The sequence below is a fragment of the Pongo pygmaeus genome, chromosome 21, assembly GCF_028885625.2.
Source record: "Pongo pygmaeus isolate AG05252 chromosome 21, NHGRI_mPonPyg2-v2.0_pri, whole genome shotgun sequence".
NCBI classification, from domain to species: domain Eukaryota; kingdom Metazoa; phylum Chordata; class Mammalia; order Primates; family Hominidae; genus Pongo; species Pongo pygmaeus.
Genome location: NC_072394.2, coordinates 30,610,939 through 30,634,553, shown reverse-complemented (window position 1 = coordinate 30,634,553; position 23,615 = coordinate 30,610,939). Strand labels below are relative to the sequence as shown.

Sequence of the window (23,615 nt, the reverse complement as noted above, 5' to 3'; positions counted from 1 at the left end):
GTAGGCACGGGGTTTCACCATGTTGGCCAGGCTTGTCTCAAACTCCTGACCTCAGGTTATCTGCCTGATGCAGCCTCCCAAAGTGCTGGGATTACAGGCGTGAGCCACTGCGCCCAGCGTCTTCGTCATCATTAATAACAATACTGATGAGGTGGGAGGTTTGGTTAAGGTGCTTGGCTTTGCACTCAAGGAAGCACACACCTGAGTAACAAAAGCCATTTAGGAAATGAGCCACCGTGTTCTCAGGAGCTAGGTGCCTGTTCCCTGCCCTCTCTGATCAGTCGTGATGGAACCTGCAGATCAGACCAGGGCCCTACCTGTGGTCCCTTCTGCACCCCTACCCTCCAGATCTGTGATGGGCAGGACCAAAGAGCAGGCCGAAGAGCTGGAACCACGAGCACAAGGACCATCTTGGCCCACTGCCCTGTGATAAAATGTGGCCCAGTGAACATCTCTGCCTCTGTCCAGTTAGATGCAGGCTCTTCCATCCTTGAAAAGGACCTAGTGAGAGTAAAGGGCAGTGGGGCAGGAAGCATTTCATGTGTGTGGCAGTGGGGAGAAGAGTCATGCGCACACAAATTCTCCTACCTGTTGAGTGAGGCCTCTCCCTCTAACTTCCACTGTAGCTTATGCTCTGTCTTCCTAGGGCCAGTGAAGCAGACAGTAGTGCTTGCCCTCAGAAGCTTCTGAGTGGATTGGAACAGGATGTTAGTGATGTTCTTTACAAGGCCTCACTGTCCCCCAAGTTCACTTTCTGTTCCATTCATGTTGTCAAGTGTAGCTCCCAGAGGTAATTAACGCAATAAGCCTAAATGATGCAATGAAAGGTGCCTACATTTATACAGTGACACTACCATCCTCACCTACAATATTAAGTTCCCAGAGAAAAAAAATCCAATCCCAAAATATAAATTCTGTACTTATAAATTAAAATCTCGAAGGAATTAAAAATTTTTAATTATCTCCTTCTGCTTTTTTTTTTTTTTTAGAGATGGAGTCTCACTCTGTCCACCAGACTGGAGTACAGTGGCACAATCTCAGCTCGCTACAACCTCCGCCTCCAGGGTTCAAGTGATTCTCCCACCTCAGCCTCCCGAGTAGCTGGGATTACAGGCATGCGCTACCATGCCCAGCTAATTTTCATAGTAGAGACAGGGTTTCATCATGTTGGCCATGCTGGTCTCAAACTCCTGACCCCAAGTGATCAGCCCGCTTTAGCCTCCCAGAGTGCTAAGATTACAGGCATGAGCCATTGCGCCTGGCCTCCTCCTGCTCTATTTTAATCAAAAGGGTCTACCAGGATGTCTGGGTTCCGTCAGCAGCTGCAGCTTGGACCATCATCAGCCTGGGCAGACAGAGCAGTGCCAGGAACTCCCATGCTGGGTCAGCCCAACCCTAGGCCTCATCCTGCTTCTTTAAAGCATAGTGAAACATGATAGCATTAGTGTCCACAAAGCTGTGTGTCCCCATCACCATGTCAGCCTTAGACCTCATAAGAGAAATAAGACATGAGACTTCATGCTGTCTGGTGGAAAGACAAAGTAGGAGAAAAGACAGAAAACCTTCCTTGTTTCACTTCTTTAAGATGCTATTATCTAGACGCCGTAACCTGAACACACAAATCTGAGATGAAACTCCAGTCCCCAGCTTTTCTTCTACTGGTCTTGAACCCCCATTCCCCATCTTCTGTCCCTCACCCACTGATGACTTTAACACCTGGCTTACTGCTCCTCTTGAGCCCCTGTTCCTGACTCTGCTTTTGGAGGCATCAGTCACCATGTGGATGATCCATCTATCCTCAATCTTTCTATTTCTCAGCTTCCTCAGCCACCTGATCCGATCGATGGTCAAGTCATGATCTGCCCTGTATCTGCACCGCCGTTGGAATCTCAACAAGGCATCCGCCCTGTTTACTGCCTCCTTCCTCCCACCTCAATATTCTTTTATTCCAGTCATTTTTGTCTTCATCAAGTCCTTAGAGCCATTGATGCCTCCACTTTCTCAACATCAGTCACCCTGAACATGTCCTCACCTTCCTCCTTACCCTGTTTTTGTGTTTTTGAGCGTTTGAGTTTTCTGATTTGAGTTTTTGTGGTATGTCATTATTACCTTTCCTTATTCCCTCATGCTTTCTTACTTTCATGGCAAGCTCTCTAGTAAAACCCAGTTATATGCCTCTATCTGATATAGCAAACACCACTGGGCAAAAACACAAAACAGTGCCAAATGCTCTCACATTGAACTCATGACCACAAATCTCATAGAGGTAATTGGTGCCATCTAGCAATGCTATTGCTCTTTCTTTTCTTCCTGAAACCTCCAGCATCTGCTCTTGCCTGTCCCATCATACTCACACCTTAGCTTGTGACCTGGCCTCATTCTTCTTCAAGAAATCAGACAAGAACACTATCATCCTCCCACCCCCAAACAACCAGCCTCTTCAAATCTGTACCAACTCTCTTCTCTCTTGTTACAGTGGAAAAAGGTTTCTGCATCTCTCAATCCACCTGTCCACTGTGCTCTTGGCCCCATTCCCTCCTGCCTGCTCAGGGATGTTGCTGTTACAACCATCTTCTCTCCCACCTCCATCAGCAGTTCCCCTCTCTAACCACTACTCTCATCAGCCTATACATGTTACATTTCCTATCTTTTAAAAACAAAAAATCTGCTAATCTCACTTTCCCTTCCACCTACTATCCTATTTCTCTGCACTCCTTCCCAGCAAAACTCCTTTAAAGAGTTGGCTTTTGGCCAGGTGCGGTGGCTCACACCTGTAATCCCAGCACTTTGGGAGGCCAAGGTGGGTGGATCACAAGGTCAGGAGATCGAGACCATGCTGGCCAACATGGCAAAACCCCATCTCTACTAAAAATACAAAAATTAGCTGGGCGTGATGGCGCATGCCTGTGATCCCAGCTACTCGGGAGGCTGAGGCAAGAGAATCGTTTGAACCAGGGAGTTGGAGGTTGCAGTGAGCCGAGATCGCGCCATTGCATTCCAGCCTGGTGATGGAGTGAGACTCCGTCTCAAAAAAAAAAAAAGAGTTGGCTTTCTCCCTGCAAGTTCTTCGCTCTGTTCCTTCCAGTCTTGGCCCCACTGGGACTGCTTTAGTCAAGATCACCAGTGACTGTCCTCTTGCCAAATCCAAAGGTCATTTCTCTTTTCTGATTTTTTTTTTTTTTTTTGTCTTTACAGCAGCATTTGAAAGAGTCAGTGCCTCCCTCCTCTTCCTCAGAACACTTACTTCCATAGCATCACCCCACTCACTAACCTGGCAGCTCCTTTGTTATTTCTTTGTGACCTCCTCCTCTAAAACATTGGAGTATACTAGACTCAGGCACTAGCCCACTCTGTTTTCTTTTGACACACTAGCCCTTCAGGATCTCAGCCAGTCCTATGGCTTTAAGTACAACCCATATGCCAGGGATCCTCAATCTGCATCTCTAGCCCAATCACCTGTCCCCCTTCCCAATGTGGGCTCCTGATTTCCTCCTTCCCCCGACACCAGTCCACCCCACTCTTAGCCATCTAAATAAATAGTACCACCTTCTGCCCAGTTGCTCATGTCTAAAATCCGGGAGTTACCTTCCTTACTCCCCTCTCCTCACCCCTCACATCCAGTCTGCCACTGAGTCCTGATACGGGCAGAGCCTCCCCACTTTTCTCCAGCATAACTGCTGTCATCTGAACAAGCCCTCGTCTCACTGCTTGCCCGTGGGACTGTGGGCATGACTCATATGCGCGGCCTCGTCTGCAGTGGCCTGGCGACTGGTCCTCCTGCTCTCATCCTAACCCACTTTTAGTTTTTCAAATGGCAGCTGCTGGTCCTTTTGAAAATATAAATCGTTGTCACTCTTTGTCTTAAAAATCCTCTTTGAGGCCGGGTGCAGCAGCTCACGCCTGTAATCCCAGCATTTTGGGAGGCCGAGGCGGGTGGATCACCTGAGGTCGGGAGTTCGAGACCAGCCTGACCAACATGGAGAAACCCTGTCTCTACTAAAAATACAAAATTAGCGGGCATGGTGGTGCATGCCTGTAATCCCAGCTACTGGGGAGGCTGAGGCAGGAGAATTGCTTGAACCCGGGAGGCGGAGGTTGCAGTGAGCCAAGATCACGCCATTGCACTCCAGCGTGAGCAATAAGAGCGAAACTCCATTTCCAAAAAAAAAAAAAAATCCTCTGGTCTTCCAGAGATCTTGAGAGAAAATCCACCCATGTATACAAAATTTAGAGACTTTTGATCAGATGTGGTAGCTCATGCCTGTATAATCCTACCACTTTGGGAGGCTGAGGCAGGTGGATCACCTGAGGTCAAGAGTTTGAGACCAGCCTGGCCAACATGGTGAAACCCTGTCTCTACTAAAAATACAAAAATTAGCTAGGCATGGTGGCGCACACTTGTAGTCCCAGCTACTTGGGAGTCTGGGGTGGGAGAATCACTTGAAACTGGGAGGCGGAGGTTGCAGTAAGTCAAGATCATGCCACTGCACTCCAGCCTGGGCGACAGAACAAGACTCTCTCAAAAAAGAAAAAAAAAATGAGACTTTTAGTGTTGATACCTAGTCCCTAGACGTGCTATGTATTTCTATCTTAGAGATCATGCTCAATTCCTCCAGCACACACACACTGTGGCTCTCACACCCATGGGGACCTCATGGTTCTGATGGTTTTAAAGGCCCAGTCTTCATCCCAGCTGAGACACTGTGTAAAGCAGTGTTGAGAAGGCACTGTGGTAGCAAAATCCATTCCACCCACCAGTGCCATAAAAACTAATATAATGCCTGATGGAGGTGAGCCTTAATGAGAATTTTTTTTTTTTTTTTTTTTTTTTGGCTGTTCTGGTTGAAGAGAGGCCCAGGGCACCGATCCCTGAGGCGTCCCCAGGGCTCCTAGAGAACATGGGTGGAAAAGCACTAGTCCGTGGCATGTTCTTGATTCACCACTTTAATAATCATGATTTTATTTGGACTGTGAGACTATTCACAATTTCTTTTTCTACTTAATTTTTTTCCAAATCTTTCAATGACATTATATGTATGGTTGAGAATTTTTCAATTGCCAGTAGTGAAGAAACTCAGATCTTACCCCCAAATTCTCTAAAGAAATGGGCAGCATAACTGTGTGATGTTATATTTATGTATTTATGCCTTGGCTTGTTCTGCAGACATTGAACAAATTCATTTACCAGATACTGAGAGCCTACCATGTGCCAGGCATTGTGCAAGGTGTGGGGAATACAGAGATGAAAAGAGACGCAGCCACTCCCACAAGGAGCTGTAGAGGGAAGTGAGCCAGGTGCAAGCAAAGACAGACAGTAGACCACCTCCTGCTCACTAGCAAGGACAGAAAGGCGAGTGCTAGCAACTTGAAGGTACCTTGCAGATCAAAGAGATAAAGGTAAAAGGGAGAAAGGATACTGTGGCCTGGGCGGTAGTGAAGCCCATGGCTGTGTGGGAATGTGAATTGGTTCTGATTTTCTGAATTAGCAGTCTGGAGGATGTAAGCAGCATTAACTATGAAAACACCCCATGGGAGAAAAAGAAAGGAATTGGAACAAAGATTTTCACTCCTCCTCCACTCCCTCCAGCCACCAAGTATTGGATACCCTGTGAGCCTGTAGTCAGAGTTCTTTACAGACCCCGTCCGTGTTTAGATGGTCTCTGGTGAGGATCGGAGGTTAATTGGAATGATGTGATATAATGATCCTGCAAGTTTTCAATACCTTGGGGACGAAGTGTATCAGCGTAAGAGGTGGCTGTACTGAGAGGGGTCAGGCTGCTCGTGGGCAGTGCTGCTTCTACACATGTGGTACTCTGAGCTCCTCACCTCTCCAACTTGTCTCTCCAGGAGAAGTGTGCCCAGTACTGGCCATCTGATGGACTTGTGTCCTATGGAGATATTACAGTGGAACTGAAGAAGGAGGAGGAATGTGAGAGCTACACCGTCCGAGACCTCCTGGTCACCAACACCAGGGTAAGATGGGTGGTGGGTGGACTCTGCCCATAGGAAAAGCAGGGTTACCCCTGCCTCGCTGATCCCCTTTTTTCCAAAGGAGAATAAGAGCCGGCAGATCCGGCAGTTCCACTTCCATGGCTGGCCTGAAGTGGGCATCCCCAGTGACGGAAAGGGCATGATCAGCATCATCGCCGCCGTGCAGAAGCAGCAGCAGCAGTCAGGGAACCACCCCATCACCGTGCACTGCAGGTATGGCTCACCCTTGCCCTCAGTGGGAGAGAGAAGGCGAGGAGGGGCAAACAGGGGAAGCTGATGACCATGGGTCAGACTAAAGAAAGCCATACAAGAGCAAGATATTGGTGAGCACATAGTAGTTGAGATTGATGCCAAGACAGGATTGGATGCTAAGAGAGAGGACCTTGGAGCTTGAACTTGGCACAATAAGTGCTAGGGGACTAATGTTCAGATAGTAGGCAGGAGAGCAGCAGGGGAGACTGGCAGTGGAGACCCCGGTTGTGCTATGGAACAGAGGGTGAAAGAGGAGTCAAGGGTGTCTCCCAGGTTTGAGCCTGGGTTGGTGTGACCAGCAGAAGAAAGATAGTAAAGAGGCTCGTTTGAGGGGAAAAGTTGAATTTTGTATGGGGCATGTTGCTGGAGATTACATTTTAGAAAAAATGCACTCCTTTACTTAGAATCCTAACAACGGCTTACAAGGCCCAATATGTTCTGAGGGCTCCCTGGCCAGGGCCAGAAGAGGATGGTGTGCACCACGGGCTGGCTCTGGCCCCACCCCCACCACTCTCCTTTCTTCCTTCATGAACTGCATGGCCTTCAGCACCCTGGGCACACTCCTGCCATGGGCCTGAGATGCCAGTTTCCCAGGCAACCACAGGGCTTTGCCCAAGCCTTCCCTGAGTACCCTGCCTAGAACTCCCACTCCTCTTTTCCCTTCCCTTACCACACATCTTCTTGTCTGGGGACATTGCTAAACCCCACAGTCCCTGCCTCAGAGTAGGCACTCAGTGTCTGGTGAGTGAATCAGCTGATGACATTGAATAGGGGGATATTGTCAAGGTCAGAGTCTGGATTCCTTGGATTTGGGAAGAAAGTGAGAGACACGGAAAGGAATCAGCAGATACACACCAGTGTAGGGAGTGGGGTTTGTCAGAAAAAGGGCAAGACAGGACTAGAGCTAGTTCTAACTGAGCGAACAGCAGGTCAGAACAACCTAGGCCAGCATGTGCAGGTGGGCAGCAATGGCTCCGTGCTGGTGGGGTATGAGTGAAGGTCATCCCCCACAGTCCAACAGGTGAGTCCCTCCACAGCACATGGGGCCATGCAGGAAGGGCACAGGGTACACTGCCTCCCGACCCAGAACCCCTCCAGGCTGGGGGGTCCACAGGGCAAAGGCGAGCACCGGCTGCCTGCCCCCACCTCTTTCTTCTGCCACTCACCACTGTCACTCACCCCCTTGCACAGAGGGCCATCACAGGTGTGGTAAATGTGTCTGCTCTGTTGCAGCGCTGGGGCAGGAAGGACGGGGACCTTCTGTGCCCTGAGCACCGTCCTGGAGCGTGTGAAAGCAGAGGGGATTTTGGATGTCTTCCAGACTGTCAAGAGCCTGCGGCTACAGAGGCCACACATGGTCCAGACACTGGTATGCTGCCCACATATTTGTCCCTGCCACCACACCACCTGCAGCCCTTCTCTCAGGGAGGAGGCTCTTCAGAGGGGCCCACCCGGAAGTCAGAAGACTGTCTAAACACAGACCTGCCCTACCCCTCCCAAGGTGCCCCAAATACACAGGAAACATTGGGAGGCAGGATGGCAGCAATGGGAGCATAGCCCCTGTTGCCAGAGGTTGGGCCAGGTTAGAAGGGGTGTCTGGGTGCCCCACAGGGCTCATCTGCCCTTCTCTGTGGGTCTTGGGTAAGGAAGATCCATGAGGAGTACCTGCCTTTGGGCTTGGGCTCCCTGTTAAGAGGTCTGACTTTTAATAAGCCGCACATCCACAGAGGTTTTCCTGAATCGCATGGAGCTAGAAATGTTTGGGGGGTAAAGAAAAGTGAATATTAGGAGGTTTGGGAGACAAGGTTCTGAGAGCCAGGGTGCATGCTAGCCTGGCAGCCATGGTAAGCGTGGGCCATGCTCAGCTGCACTGTCTCCCAGCCCAGCACATGCTGTCTGACCTCTGTGGGGCCTGGGTCAGCTCTGGTCAGCTCTGCTTATAGAAGGTCTGCTGCATTCAGCCCGGAAGGGGAATGCTGTCAGAACTCTGGCAGGCAGATCAGAGCTCAGGTGAAAGTTCAAAAACATTCAGTTCCTCTTGATTTTCCATCTTCAAAAAAAAATGAGTCTGTTAGGAATTACAGTTACTGTGTGTTCTTCAGTAACCCTGGCTTTTTCCCTACCTTTCACTCTCCAGGAACAGTATGAGTTCTGCTACAAGGTGGTGCAGGAATATATTGATGCATTCTCAGATTATGCCAACTTCAAGTAAGCGGTAACAAGGGTCCGTGGACCAGGAGGATTGCCTTTAATATTTTGTAATATTCTGTTTTGTTAATATACCCCAAATTGTGTATATATCTTATAACTGTTTTAGAAATTGGTACATAGGCTTCTATTACCTATTAGGTGGAAATTTTATATGTAAATGTGTTAGCACTGATAGTCCTTTTTCCAATGTTTTATTGGGGAATTAAATAGTGTGATGTTTGGATTGATATCGTGAAATCCTCAGCCGGGAAATTGGGCTGGATTGTGCTTTGGTTAATACATCTTTCCCTAAAGAAGATAAACACAAAATCCATTCCAGGTAGCTCGGCACCAACTAAGAAAAAAAGCACAAAGTTCTCAGAGCTCTCGAGGAAAGTGGTTGTCCCCATACCACCATGCACTGTAAATATCCCTCCCCTCTCTCCCTGGTCCCCTCCCCCGTCCCCACCACCTATATCATGGGGAGTAATAGGACCAGAGCGGTATCTCTGGCACCACACTAGGGACTATCAGGTAATAAAAGCTTTGACTCCCTGAGGAAATGTCTCTCCCTTTGTCTGGGGGTGGGGCAGCCATACAGGCTGGGGCTCTCCTCGGCTGTTCATGTTGCTGTTCTCCTGTTGCTGTTCTCTCTGAGTTATCTGAGAGAGGCCACAGTCCCCCAGCTCCTCCTATCCACCAAACACAGCCCTTCCAGTTCTTAGGTGATCTCCAGGACCCTCCTTTCATTGCCAGCACATCTTTGGTTTAGTGGTCCTGGCCAGCCTCCCTCCCTATGGAAGGTGGCCAGGTCCTCACTGAGTCTCCTTAAGGACAGGGGCACAGGGGAGACTGGAGCTGGCTCAGCTTTGGGCTGAGGCCAGTCAGACCTCTCCAGTCTGTGGTGCTTTGCTACAAAGCTGTCTGGATTGTGTTACCCTATCTAGGATAAGTCTTTATGTCCACATGTATTGTGTTGAATTGCTTCCATTTTCTTTCATACATGTCCTCATTTCTGGGACAGTGTGAATGTTTCTCAGATCTAGAAGTCAGGATGGTGGGAGTCTTAGATCCGAACTTGGTTTTGAGTAACATGTTAGACAAAAGTGTTGAACTTTTGTTTCTTAAAGAAGCTGGATGTTCATTTATGTCTCCCGTAACAGTCTGTCCTGTCCAGAGACCCAGTATCCTTAGGATATTATTCTCATCCTCATGGTTGAAGCTGGGTCACTGCCATGTCCATATTCCACCCTGAGGAAAGAGCATGGAGAGCCAGCAGCTTCATTTCTAAGGACAGGAAGCCAAATCTGCACTTTTCATTTCCACTCATACCCCACCCCATATTCCACTCATCAGCTTCACAAGTAGGTTTTCACCTGGTCATAGTTATGCCTAACTACAGGGGGTGCTGGGGAAGCGTGATCTTTTGTTGGGGGCACACTGGGAGAGTGGGTCTGTCCACTGCCTCCCAGCCTCATGAGCAGCTCACCACAGGAGCAGGAGAGTGAACTGGTGGCTGTGGCTGTCAGGCAGGACCTTTCTTGAAGAGCCAGTACAGGCCTGGGCTCCTCAGAGGCTTCTGGAGTGAGAGATGGCACCTCAGCCTGGTCCACGGAGGCATGTTCAGGGATCAGCACTACTGTGCTTCTTGGAGGAGGTGGGACTTGAACTGGACCCACAGGAGGCTAGAAATTTAGATGAGTGAAAAGGAGGAAAGGCGAAGTGGAGCCACATTACAGAGGGCCTCAGAGTCCAGATAAAGCAGTTAACATGTAGTGGCTCCAGGAGGGAAGCTGTCTGTGCACCACATATCCAGGATGTTTGTGGGAAGGAAGGAGATGTGCAGAAGGGACCCAGGAGGCCTGCAGGAGGCAAGGGCTGCAACAGACCCCCTCTGTAAGTTTATAGGAGGTGAGTGTGAGTCATTAGAGACATTCAGTTCTGTAGGAACTAACGAACTCCCAAGAGGCAGTAAACTTAAAACTCAGTAGTCTCGATAAGTATGGATAAATTAGGCAAAGACAGATTCTGAGGAATTTCTGGTGAGGGGTGCCAAGTTTGGGGAGCAGCCCCTGGCTCCTTGCAAGCTACCCTTCAGTGCTCTGTGTGACCAAGTCCAAGTCGACGCAGGAGGGCAGGCACTGGGTCAGCAAGCCACTCAGTGAATGTGCAGATGAGGCCGTTCACAGGCGCTTGTGTGCCACCCAGCAGGCTGCCTGCCATTGCCAAGGCTGGCCTTCAGCAGGGTGCGCCACCATGGCCTGAGTGGTTTTCTGCTGAAGTCGTGCTGATTTGGCCAGTGGATAGGCATCACCTGGGTGCAAAACCAGTCTCTCCAGGTAGGAATGACCTCAGCTGTTTGCTCCCTGTCTCGTTCAGCCTGTAGATGTGTCCCTCATCCCTTCATGCCTCCCTCTTCACTCCTCTTTTACTTTCTACTCGGGGCTTGCATGTCTACAAGAGAGGTAAACCCAACAGAAACTAGTATAGGCCAAAAGGAAAATGTGCTGAAGCTCACACAGCACAGTCGTGTGGAAAAGGCAGGGGTGACTGCTTCATCCAGTGCCCTTCCCACAGCCAGTCAGTTGTGATCCAAGGGGCTTAGGGTAGGAGTGTTTCTCCATAGGGGAAGAGTAACAGCCTGCACTCACCACATACCCAAAGCCCTACATCCTGCCACACTGAGACGTCACTTCATTTGGGCAGGTCCCTCCTGGGTTGCGGTTTCCTTCATTGCTCCCCTGTCCCAAATACTCAAGTCTCTTTCATTAAAAATAAAGAGCAGGCCAGGTGCAGTGGCTCACACCTGTAATCCCACACTTTGGGAGGCCAAGGCGGGTGGATCACTTGAGCCCAGGATTCGAGACCAACCTGGGCAACATGACAAGACCCTGTCTCTACAAAAAATAACAAAAATCAGCTGGGCATGGTGGCACACGCCTGTAGTCCCAGCTACTTGGGAGGCTGAGGTGGAAGGATCACCTGAGCCCATGAGGTGGAGGCTACAGTGAGCCGTGATCATGCCACTGCACTCCAGCCTGGGTCAAAGAGTGAGACCCTGTCTCAAAATAAATAAATAGTCTGGGCACAGTGGCTAATGCCTATAATCCTAGCACTTTGGGAGGCCAAGGCGGACGGATCACCTGAGGTCAGGAGTTCAAGACCAGCCTGGCCAACATGGTGAAACCATCTCTACTAAAAATACAAAAATTAGCTGGGCGTGGTGGCATGTGCCTGTAATCCCAGCTACCGGGGAGGCTGAGGCAAGAGAATCGCTGGAACCTGGGAGGCAGAAACTGCAGTGAACCGAGATCGCGCCACTGCACTCCAGCCTGGATGACAACGAGACTCCATCTCAAAAAAAAAAAAAAAAAAGAATTAATTAAAGAGCATGTCTCCCACCCCAGGTCTAAGTTCTTCCCTCTATGAGAGACTACTTGAAAAAACCTGTACTCTCACTTTTCCTTCTTCCTTACTTCATTCCCACACATTTATTTTTCATCCCTGCGCACCAAGGTCACCTTGGTGCTAAACGCCAGGGAACCATGGTCTCTTCCCGTTTGTGTCACAGGCTGTCCTCTGCCTCTTATCCTCACCCTTTAGCTGCTCCTCCACTGTCTTCTCTCTCAGAGGTCAGGATTCTGGGTCTGTCTCTGTGGACCCTCAGCTCTCCTCCAGTCCCAAGTCCCCCACATCCTGGTCGCATGTCAGGGTGGTCCAGAGATGCCTGCCTCCAACTGCCCACACCCAGGGGCCCACCCTCCTTTCCTCTAACCCTCCCACGTTCTCTGGCCCCATGGATCTGCAGCAGTTCCTGCTGGCCCTTCTCCATTTTGTTCCTTATGCTGCACCCCTCTGCTGCCACTCCCTGCATCCGTGACTCCAGCTCACTCGTCTCTGTCCTTCACCCAGGCCGCCTGCTCAGGGTTTGTGCCCCTCTGTGCTCCTGCAGCACCTGAGTGTTTATTCACCTCTGAACCTCTGCTTTCCCACCTGAGTACGCGCAGCTCCTGGCTGCAGTGACTTCATATCCTGAGGACTGGAGCTCCGTGGTGAACAGATGGCTTTCTATGTTCTAATGAGAGGGATACAAGAGTTCCAGAGTTCTAGTCTGGAAAGGACCAAACATTTCTTAAAAGCTAAGTATGTTGCCAGAAAAAAAAGGGAGCAGAGCTTTCCCTAGGAAGCTTAGCTCTGGTTTAGATTTTTCAGGAAAAACCAGAATCAAATTACAGAATAAATAAAATAAATAAATAAATAAATAAATATAAATAAATTAAATAAATAAATAAATAAATAAAATCCCCCTTTTAAATGAACACCAGCTTTGGTGCAGCTTTGAATAAAGCATTCTGTAAACCCCAACCAGAACTAAACCAGTACATTGAACTTACATTCATTTTCACTAAACCACAAGCAAATGTTTTCCTAAAAATCACCCAGTTAACAAAGTCTGTGTATTTAAGCCAAAACAATTTAACTGAACATACGGGCCACACATTCATTTCAGGTCCCTGCTAATAAGTCAGTCTGGAAATTCACAGGTGTGCCCATCCTGCCTTGGCTGCTGAAGTCCAGGTGTCTAGGGCTGACTGATGCCCATTATGCCTCCCCCCCCCATCTGTGTCACAGGATTTGACGCACCAGCTCTCCAAATGACTCTGGCCGCCACAATGCCAAGCCTGACCCTGGCCCTCCCATTTGCTGTTCAGCCCAAGTGCGGAGATTGGCTATTAACCCTGTAAACAGGCCTCTGACCCCCAGAGGCTGATGGCTGGCCAAGGAAAGCCGAGCTGCTGACGCAGACTGGGAAGCAAGAGCCCACTTCCAGCAGCCCAGGCTAGCTGTCCAAATCCATGACTGGGGAAGGGTTAGAGCCTTGAGGGACAAAATTATTCTACCTGCTGCTGATGGCCCTAGGGAGACTGCACTGGCCCAACAGCTGGGCCCCGTCTCATGGGCCCGCTTCTTCACCAGGAGAGAAGCCACTCCTGGGTAGGTACTGCCCCACCCAAACCCAGCCATCTGGAGTGACCCAGCCCTGGTTCCCAGGTGTGTGAATGTGAGTTGTCCCACCCAGCCCACTCCACAGTGAGCAAACGGAAGCCCTCTGGGAGAGAGGTCACAGCCTCTCCTGTACCTTTGAACAGCCTGCCAGGCCCCCTACTCTTAGGCCTCCACTGTCCACCAGGGAAAGCCCTGAGCTGGGAGTTGGGGAACCCCCAGGCATTGCCCCTGCCCAGGACACAATTCTTTTTGGGGGTCAGGGAGGCCTGTGAGGGCTTTCGACGTCTCAAGATCAGGAGCTTGAAGATGCCGCCTGGGAAGTGGGAAGGTGAGACCAGGACATAGGCCAGCCTAAAGCAAGAGTCCTGGGCCTGGAGGCTCCTGGGAAGGTGGTGGGGAGGGAGCATGTGTCGGTGGCCTCAGGGCAGCAGCTGCCTGGTGAATGTTCATGGAGTGGATGCTCTGGGAAGGGGGTTGGGTGGTGAGCTTCTCCCCTCCCCTCTGAGGACATCACTGGAGTCTAGGGGTGGAGCTGCCTGGTCTATAAATCCTGGGGCCATCAGGCTAGGGTCCTGCAGCTGCCTGAAGGAGGCATCTCATCCGCAGCTCTTCCTCGGTGAGTGGGGAGCCTTCCCTAAGGGCTAGGACACCTGGATCAAGCTTCATCCTGGGTGTATGGTGTGCTGCTCCTCTTCCCCATTCCCAAGCGCCTCCACCCCTGAACCATGCCAGAGAAGTCCCCTTTTCCTCTCCTCTCCCCAGCAGCTCTACCATCTATTCTTGTGCTTGTTGCCCCTGGCATGGGAGGGATAAGGGGTAGAAGCACTTGCCCCCATCAACACCACACGTCCATTCCACATCCCCAACTACTATGGAAAAGATACAGCAGGCCACAGAGAAAAGGGCGGAAGGCCTGCCACTCTGGTTCCCTAGCACTGGTGCTCCAAACGCCCCTACATTGAGAACTCCCCTGACCATCCATCTATCCTCCCATCCATTGGCCTGAATTCAGGTCTCTGTTCCCCTCCAACTTTCTTCCACTTCTGGAAACTCCTTGAAGGAAAGATGGATGGGCCTGGACAAGTGGGACGGCCCTCAGAGCTGGCAAGGCAGGTAGCCTCTGTGCCCCAGGCTCAGGGAGAAGGCTCATCTCCTGCTGGGCCAGGATCCCCCAGGATCTGGACCCCTGTATGCTTGGGATGAGGAACGGTGGCAGAGAGGGAAAGGCATAAGGAGATACCAAAGCTGCCCCTGAGATGCCAGTTTTCCAAGGTGGCCCTGGAGGAAGTGGGGGGATGTGGGGGTGAGGTAAGTCTCCTTGAATGCTGTACCCTGTCCATTAGAGCAGCCATGGCCAGTTCCAGGCGAGGCCTCCTGCTCCTGCTGCTGCTGACTGCCCACCCTGGACCCTCAGAGGCTCAGCACTGGTCCCATGGCTAGTACCCTGGAGGAAAGCGAGCCTTCAGCTCAGCCCAGGATCCCCAGAATGCCCTTAGGCCCCCAGGTGGGTGTCTCCCAGCCTGATCGGGAGGAAGAAAGTGATGGCCGGGGGCTCCCCTACCCTCCTGGAGCCTGAGGTTGGGGTAGGTTAGAGGACAGCATCAGTTCCCTTCTAAGGAAGGGCCCTGGACACTGCAGCAGGCAGCCCAGTCCAGACTGCCCATGGCTTCCCAAGTGATGCCCTGGCTCCCCTGGAAGACAGCATGCCCTGGGAGGGCAGGACCACACCCTGGTGGTCCCTTCACAGGAAGCGACACCTGGCACAGACACTGCTGGTGAGTGGGGTGAGAGGTCCCCAGCATCAAGACCAGCCACTGGTCATCAGAGGCCATTGTGGCTTAGGGTTGGGTGCTGGGAGGGTGGGGAGAATGAAACACCACTAAGATGCCTGCCACAGCACCCCCAGCCATTTCTCAGTGCCCCTACTGCACACAGCAGGGTGCTGTCTGCTATCCTTCCTATTTCCCAGGAGGATTCTAGACAATTTACAAAACACTTAGGTTAAAGACTAAAGTCACTAGTAGACTAGAAGGAGATAATTGTTCTATAAGACAGTGGTGGCCATGGGGTCCCACAGGCATCCTGACAAGCCAATGACTGTCTTGAGGTGGACAGACCCCGGGCCAGTGGAAAGAGGTGAGGGATGCAACCTCACGCAAACAGACGACAGGGCCAAGAGGACCAGGTGGTGACTGACATGTGCACTAGGAACATCTCAGGGACTGCAGAGCTCCCTGAGACCATAGCAGAAGACAGGCGTGGGGAAATGGTTTGCTACTGTTCTGCAAATCAAACAAAGTGCATCAGGAGAGCACGGTAACTGAAGAAGAAAGTGGTTAGTTCCTATGAGGCAAAATCTTACCGCCTGATTTGTGTGTATGCTCTCAGGTTTCTATGAGTCAGGCTTATTTAGGGTGAACAAGAGGGCATGCCCAAGGGAGCTGGAGATCCCCACACTAGCTGGATCCTCAGGCTTCTAGGGAAGCCGGGGGCGCGTCCTGCTGTGAGAGGCCACGTGGGTACTGGGGGGGACGAGAGGGGAGAGGACCAGGAAGGTGGCAGCTCGGCGGTCACGAGACCAGTGTCCTGAGGCATGACCGCCACCTCTCCCTCCGCAGACCGCAGCCCGAGAGCCCCGCCCCGCCCCGCCGTCCTCCAATAAAGTGTGAGGTTCTCCGAAGCTGTTGCCTCGAGTTCTGTCCTTCGTCCCCTCCCTGTCTTCCCCGCTGAGACCCTTCCCTGCGTGGGGGCTGGAGGGACGCGGGTCCGGCTCCGCGGGCGGGAGGAACTAAGGGATGGCCCCGGGCCCTGGCGGGAGGGCCGGGCCAGAGCCTGGGGGCGGGGTGAGGACGTCCGCAGAGTCGCCGCTTCGGTTCCAGAGGCCACACGGCCGGGCGGGGCGTGAGGGACAGCCCGAGGACTACAGGTCCCAAAGTTCCCCGCGCCGCTTCCGGGGCACGGTGGCGTCCCGGCACCGCGGCCGCAGTGAGGAGACTCGGCCATGCTACGCGCGCTGAGCCGCCTGGGCGCGGGGACCCCGTGCAGGCCCCGGGCCCCTCTGGTGCTGCCAGCGCGCGGCCGCAAGACCCGCCACGACCCGCTGGCCAAATCCAAGATCGAGCGAGTGAACATGCCGCCCGCGGTGGACCCTGCGGAGTTCTTCGTGCTGATGGAGCGTTACCAGCACTACCGCCAGACCGTGCGCGCCCTCAGGTGTGAGGCCGGGGGTAGGTGGCCGTCCGCGCGCGCTGGTGACGGTGGGAGCGGGCGGAGAGGGTGCTGATTCCTGGCGCGTCTGCACCCAGGATGGAGTTCGCGTCCGAAGTGCGGAGGAAGGTGCACGAGGCCCGAGCTGGGGTTCTGGCGGAGCGCAAGGCCCTGAAGGACGCCACCGAGCACCGCGAGATGATGGCCTGGAACCAGGCGGAGAACAGGCGGCTGCACGAGCTGCGGTGCGTGGGGCGTGGGGCGGGAGGCGGGGCGGGGCGGCCTGGCCGGCCTGGGAGAAGCCCGGGCCCCGCTCAGCCTCGGCCCCTTGACCCTCACAGGATAGAGAGGCTGCGGCAGGAGGAGCGGGAGCAGGAGCAGCAGCAGGCGTTGGAGCAGGCCCGCAAGGCCGAAGAGGTGCAGGCCTGGGCGCAGCGCAAGGAGCGGGAAGTGCTGCAGCTGCAGGTGGGCAACGTCTCCGGAGGGTGGGACTCCAGTCAGGGACGCGGCTTGCGGGGCACTGGGAATTCTGGGCACCGCGACGCGGGCTCTAGCTATGTGCAGAGACTTAGAGTTGGCAGGTCCGGATTTGGAGAGGAGAGTGCCAGTCAGGCGCAAAGACCCGGAGGTGAGCGGAGTAATTGGACAGTGTTCAGGTACCTAGCAGGTCTGTGGGAGGGACCCTGCGTTCCACAAAGAGGTTGTATTTTGCATAACAGGTGATGAAGCCATGAAGGGTTAAGTATTTCAGGCTAGGATTAGCAGGTGTGCGACTTAAAAGCAGGGAGACCACTTAGGAGTAATGCAGTGAGAATGGATGAGGCTTGATTTAAAGTAATAGAAGGGTGGCTGGGAGCGGTGGTTCACGCCTGTAATCCCAGTACTATGGGAGGCCGAAGCGGGCGTATCACTTGAGGTCAGGAGTTCGAGTCCAGCCTGGCCAACATGGTGAAGCCCCGTCTCTCCTAAAAATACAAAAATTAGCCGGGCGTGGTGTGCGCCAGTAATCCCAGCTACTCGGAAGGCTGAGGCATGAGAATCGCTTGAACCCAGGAGGCAGAGGTTGCAGTGAGCCGAGATGGAGCCACTGCACTCCATCCTGGGCGACAGTGAGATTCCGTCTCATAAATAAATAAATAAATAATAAAGTAATGGGGGGAAGGATGAGTTAGAGTGATTCAGAGGGGACCACTGAGGGACGGATTTCACCTACCAGGACATGAGATTTTCATAGCTGGCACTCGGGGCTATGGCTGAAGTGTCTGAGAAAAGAGGAACGTGGCAAAGCAACCTGATATCACTCCACTGGGAGGCCAGAGGGGCTCTCAAATAGGACCTGGGCTCCAGGCATGCTTCCCCAGGGAGAGCAGGAGCTGCTTTCTCAGTGGGGTGAGAGGCCAGCAGGCTGGGTGGGCTGGCTGGCTGGCATGTGCCCAGGGCTTCTGTTCAGCTGGGCTTTTCTCTCCCGATAGGAAGAGGTGAAAAACTTCATCACCCGAGAGAACCTGGAGGCACGGGTGGAAGCAGCATTGGACTCCCGGAAGAACTACAACTGGGCCATCACCAGAGAGGGGCTGGTGGTCAGGCCACAACGCAGGGACTCCTAGGGACCCAGTAAGGACAGTGCCCGCCCAGGGACCATGTATGTATCATGGCGGAAGAGTTGGCCCTGACCTGGAATAAAGCAGTTGGTGCTGCTTATGAGGAAGGTTCAGCCTTAATCCAGCACAGCCTTCACGTTTTGCCCTCTGCTGTCACCACTTGGTCAGAAACTTCCAAACGCAGTGCCCTGTTCTGCCCGTGTGTACAGCCTCAGCGCACCAGGAGACCCTAGAGTGGTTTCCATCTCACAGAGAATCAGACAGGGCCACAGCCCCCTCAGGCAGCCAGGTCATCTGAGTATCATTAAGAATAGTGATGGGAAAATTACAGTCTGAGGGCCAAACGTGCCTGCTTCCTGTTTTTGTAAATAAAGTTTTGTTGGAACACAGCCACACCCATTCATTGACTTGTTTTACTACAGTGGCAAAGATGAGTAGTTGCAACAGAGACCATATGAATTGCAAAGCCTAAAATATTTAACTTTTTACAGGAAAAGTGTAGTGATCTCTCATCTGGAGCTTTAGGACTCTAGCCTGGAGCAGATGTCACCCAGGACCTGAGCCACAAGCTAACCATTGGCCAGGGGCCTGCCTCTGCTCTATACTGTGCTTTGCTGGCCAGAGTCTGGTGTATCCAAGACCCAGAAGGCAAAGAGGAGACCCCATTTCTTCTGGGTTCCACAAAGAGGTTGTATTTTGCCTTGCAGGTAACGAAGCCATGAAGAATTAAATATTCCAGGCTAGGATTAGCAGGTGTGCAACTTAAAAGCAGGGAGACCATTAGGAGTGGGTCTCTCCACCCATGGCCTCAGTGACCTACATTTGCCCTGGCATTGCCATTGCCCTTGGGCCACCCAGCAGATGGCTGCTGGCAGGGGAGACCTGGTTGACCAAGATTTTATGAGGTTAGTGTGGCTTAGCAAGCACTTGGACCAAACACTATGGGTACCGGGACTGCCTGTGATGATGAAGAGAGTATATAGATCCATAGTCCCTGTTCAGATGCAGGCCCTCAAGCAGTGTCTGGGATGAGCTGGAGGAATGTTTCTCAACCAGATCAGCTTCCGTTTGCTGCCATGCACATGAACTCCAGCTTCTCTCCATGACTCCCACCTTGCAGGGAAGGCCTAGGGACCCCCAAGAAATGAAAACCTTTTAGGGTGTATGGGCCACTCTTATTGCAGTTGAGAAAGCAGGTAATAAGGTGCAAGCAGAGGTGGTGCCTGGCACCCAGCCCTCCTCAGAGCACTGCACTCCTGAGAACCTTGGCCTCCCTCCTCAGGCCGGTAATAGCTCTTCTCCCCCAGCACCAACTCTAGCCAGAGCACAGTGGCATCCCTGCTTTTTAGGTGCGAGGCATCTGGAGTGAGACCTGATGGGCACACATGGGCAGTGGTTTGATGATGTCTTCCATGGCCTCGGGCTTCATCATGGTGAAGAGTGGGCCACCTGGCCCCCTGCATTGGAAGCCTTTGGTGATGTGGCACATAGGCCTGTGTTAGGAAGTCCAGTTTTATGTAACATACTCCTCCCTGGACCTCCTTGTCTCCATCTTCCAGTTTTATTCTTTCCAAGGCCTCTGTACCAGGATCCAGACGTAAGCCATCTGTCTGTTCAGACAGAGGACACACTGACCTTGAAGCTCTGTCTTTGGGCTGATTCCACTGTTGTCCAGCATGGGACTGGAACTCAGCATTCACTGCTGATGCTGTTATGTCATGCAGAACCACCTGGAAACCAAGTGTCACGTTTTTATCTCTACCCACAGCCACCTTGCTGGTGTAGGCACCACTAGGCAGCTTACTGGTACCTTCAGAGTTAACTCAAACCCAGTGCCATCTGTACCTGCTTCTAATGGAACATAGAGTGCAGCCAGGTGCACAGGTGGCCTCTCAGATCCCAACCAGTCCAGGTTGCAGAGTCACATGATGCCCAAGGGTAGAATGCCTGATCTCCGCAGAACCCTCGTTAGTTAACCTGATGGGCATGGCCTTGCTCAAAACAGCAGGGTCTCTTCAGATCCTTACCTCAAGTTCCTAGTAGGGCTTGGATCTGCTACAGACAATGAGCTCTGCAGGGTTTTAAGGGGCAGAGTTGCCAGAATCATGCTACAGCCTGGACCACCAAGAGAATGTCTTGTTCAAGGCTCCACTTGTGGGTGGTAGATTTGGGGTCTACCTGGTAAATGCATTTGGAGAAGAACACCCAAATGTAAGTGCTTTCACTAAGATGGGAGGAGGTCCACCAGGCTTTGTGGGATAGACAGGATGGACCAGCAATTTGTGAGTGGCAAGTTTTTCCCGAAGGACCCAATCAAGTATAGATGTTTTACCACGAAACGGGATTCTTGCCCCTTCCAGTTGTCTAGAATAAGCATGATGTCAATGAGTGGCCCCCGCATGCTGTCCTGGGGATGGATGGTGTAGGTCTTGAGGATCTGGTTATGCAAAACTGTAGAATTGTTAATCTCTCAGGCTGAATTGTGAAGGTGTGCTGCTACCAGGTGAAGGCAAGCTGCTTATAGTGGTCCAGGTGGGTAGGACAAGAGAAGAATGCATTTGCCCAATCTGTTCCATCAAGGAGACCACCCTAGACGTCATTACACCTAAAGTCATTCCTCATATTTTTCCAGCATACTCCAAATTTTCCGCATGGAACAATCACAGTTATCCAGTATTCCCTGAAATCTTTGGGAAATGTTACCTCCTGCACTTACCCTGTGGTTACTTCCCCAACTCTGACAAGTACGGAGTTGAAATGGACAACTAGGAAGGAAGGCCAGTTGACTGCTGAAATAAGAGCAACTTTGGCAGAAAGGGTTAAGTTTGGAATTATTTTTCTTTCCCAAATAGGAAGTCAAGAGCAATATTGCAATCCCAAAAACCTAAGACAGGCAGGCCTAGCCATGATGCTGTCATTTTCCCTGTCAGGTGCTTTAGTGAATATTTCCTTAGCGCAGGTAAGTGCATAAACAACATATGTGATGTTTTTATAAAGGGAACACTGCCAGAGTCAGCCTCATGGTTCAGTTTACAGGACCTCAAAGTCAAGAACTTGAAGAATCCCACCATAGTGCCACAAAAGGGCTCAGGAAAGTGACATTAAAAGGTCAGAGCCGTGGCCAGGCGCGGTGGCTCACGCCTGTAATCTCAGCACTTTGGGAGGCGGAGGCAGGTGAACCATGTCAGGAGTTCGAGACCAGCCTGGCCAACACGGGGAAACCGCGTCTCTACTAAAAATATAAAAAATTAGCTGGGCATGGTGGCAGGCGCCTGGAATCCCAGCTGGAAGGCTGAGGCAAGAGAATCACTTGAACCCGGGAGGCGGACATTGCAGTGAGCCCAGATCACACCACTGCACTCCAGGCCAGGCGACAGTACAAAAAAAAAAAAAAGTCAGAGCTGCATAAGCTCCAGTCTTACACAGTACTCCACAGTGGCTCTGTGGGTCACAATAATCCTCCCCAAATGCATTTCCCCTCACTGAGAGTAAAAACACAGGTGTGAGGTTGAAGTTCTCTGGGAAGTTGTGTTACAGGTCACTTTTTTTTTTTTTTTTTTTAATGCTGGCTACTGAGGGAGATAAATGGTCTGGGAGTGAGGTTGTGTGGCTGGGAAATCTGAAACAGATACAGACGTCAACCATGCCCACTACACAGCCTTCTGGCACTACCAGTCAGTGCCCCCAGGTGCTATTGCTGGCACCCTGCTGCTGCTGCTGCTGTTGGAACTGCAGGAATGCAGGTGCCCACTACAGCTGCCAGAAATGCCCCAGAAGCGAGAAAAGTGAATTTGCCCTTCATCTGGCCTTAAAAATCTTTCCCCGGGCCAGGCACGGTGGCTCATGCCTGTAATCCCAGAACTTAGGGAGGCTGAGGTGGGTGGAGCACCTGAGGTCAAGAGTTCAAGATTGGCCTGGCCAACATGGTGAAACCCCGTCTCTACAAAAATACAAGAATTAGCCAGGCATGATGGCAGGTGCCTGTAATCCCAGCTACTCGGGAGTCTGAGGCAGGAGAATCGCTTGAACCCAAGAGGCTGAGGTTGCAGTGAGCTGAGATCATGCCATTGCATGCCAGCCTGGGTGACAGAGCAAAACTCTGTCTCAAAAAAAATTCTTTCCCCAGGCCAGGCGCAGTGGCTCACACCTGTAATCCTAGCAATTTGGGAGGCTGAAGCAGGTGGATCACTTGAGGTCAGGAGTTCGAGACCAACCTGGCCAACATAGTGAAATTCTGTCTCTACTAAAAATATAAAAATTAGCTGAGCGTGGTGGTGCACACCTGTAATCCCAGCTACTCGGGAGGCTGAGGCAGGAGAATCACTCCAACCCGGGAGGCGGAGGTGCACTGCAGCCTGGGCAATGGAGAGAGACTCCATCACCCCCACCCCCAAAAAAGGAAAGAAAACAGCAGTTTATAAACAGGTATTCTACATCCCTCTTAGCATTGTTTATCAGGACTGTCATTTTCTTGTGTGAGACATTTGGGTTTTTTCCCTCTGAATATGTTACTACTGTGACATTTAGCCCTTAGAAAAAAATGTTAGGCCAGGTGCAGTGGCTCACACCTGTAATCCCAACAATTTGGGAGGCTGAGGTGGGAGAATCGCTTGAACCCAGAAGTTTGAGACCAGTCTGGGAAACACAGGGAAACCCATCTCTATTTAAAAAAAAAAAAAATTAAAAATTAGCTGGGCATGGTGGTGTACACCTGTGGTCCTCGCTACTTGGGAGGCTGAGGTGGGAGGATGGCTTGTGCCTGGTAGGTTGAGACTGCAGTGAGCCATGATCACACCACTGGACTCCAGCCTAGGCAACAGAGCGAGACCCTATCTTCAAAAAAAAGAGGAAAAGAAAAAAAGTTAACAAATGTTCAGTATTTCAGTTACTTCCTGACCTGGTGATATTTAAGGGTGTGTTTGTTTTTGGATGATCTTTGCAAATATATTAACTACTGTTAAGGGGAAAAGCTGCTTCGGCGACTTGAGCTGATTGAGTCACACTTCTGGGCTCTCTGGGCCCTTTTGTGAGTTTATAATAGAAATAAAATAAGACCTTATAAAAAAAATCCCCAAGAGAGATGGGAGAGTATTTAAATTGTTGCCCCATTTACTGCTTGTGCCCAGAAATCCATATAAATAAATAAAAAAAATAGATTTATGGTAACAAGCCTGGTGCAACCTGCTTGGGTTTGAATTTGAATCCCAGCTTCTCCCTCTTACTATTTGCCTATCTTTGAGAACATTTCTTAGTCCCTCTGTGCCTCAGTTTCCTCAAAAGTAAAAGGGATTAAACAATACTAGTATCTACCTATAAGGGTATTGTGGCAATTAAATGAGAAACTGATGTAAAGCTAAGCTCACTGAC

General features: G+C 51.4%; 3 protein-coding genes across 9 annotated transcripts in view; all 3 read left to right on the top strand.

The window, feature by feature from the left end:
• Nucleotides 1–8,996, top strand: part of PTPRA (protein tyrosine phosphatase receptor type A) — a 171,567-nt gene extending 162,571 nt beyond the window's left edge. For all 7 annotated transcript variants that reach the window (XM_063659540.1, XM_054466628.2, XM_054466625.2 and 4 more), the window contains 4 exons: nucleotides 5,848–5,973; nucleotides 6,053–6,204; nucleotides 7,477–7,612; nucleotides 8,381–8,996. In XM_063659540.1, coding sequence (XP_063515610.1) covers nucleotides 5,848–5,973; nucleotides 6,053–6,204; nucleotides 7,477–7,612; nucleotides 8,381–8,455 — 489 coding nt within the window. In that variant the 3' untranslated portion in view covers nucleotides 8,456–8,996. The remainder of the gene's footprint in view (nucleotides 1–5,847; nucleotides 5,974–6,052; nucleotides 6,205–7,476; nucleotides 7,613–8,380) is intronic.
• Nucleotides 8,997–14,750: 5,754 nt separating this feature from the next.
• Nucleotides 14,751–16,109, top strand: LOC129021362 (progonadoliberin-2). Its single transcript, XM_054466624.2, is given in 3 exon segments — nucleotides 14,751–14,944; nucleotides 15,079–15,215; nucleotides 16,059–16,109. Coding segments are annotated over 3 exon segments (342 nt in total). The 5' UTR covers nucleotides 14,751–14,790.
• A 22-nt stretch (nucleotides 16,110–16,131) lies between these two features.
• On the top strand, nucleotides 16,132–18,637 carry MRPS26 (mitochondrial ribosomal protein S26). Its single transcript, XM_054466623.2, has 4 exons — nucleotides 16,132–16,653; nucleotides 16,746–16,892; nucleotides 16,989–17,112; nucleotides 18,120–18,637. Exons 1-4 carry the CDS (start codon nucleotides 16,442–16,444, stop codon nucleotides 18,252–18,254), a joined length of 618 nt encoding a protein of 205 aa, XP_054322598.1. The 5' UTR covers nucleotides 16,132–16,441; the 3' UTR covers nucleotides 18,255–18,637.
• Nucleotides 18,638–23,615: the final 4,978 nt, after the last annotated feature.

Excerpts from the sequence above, each read along its gene's own strand:
- MRPS26 (XM_054466623.2), top strand. The coding sequence starts at position 16,442 with ATGCTACGCGCGCTGAGCCGCCTGGGCGCGGGGACCCCGTGCAGGCCC. Across the intron at positions 16,654-16,745 it reads CAGACCGTGCGCGCCCTCAG|GATGGAGTTCGCGTCCGAAG; the intron begins GTGTGAGGCCGG and ends GTCTGCACCCAG. Across the intron at positions 17,113-18,119 it reads GGGAAGTGCTGCAGCTGCAG|GAAGAGGTGAAAAACTTCAT; the intron begins GTGGGCAACGTC and ends CTCTCCCGATAG.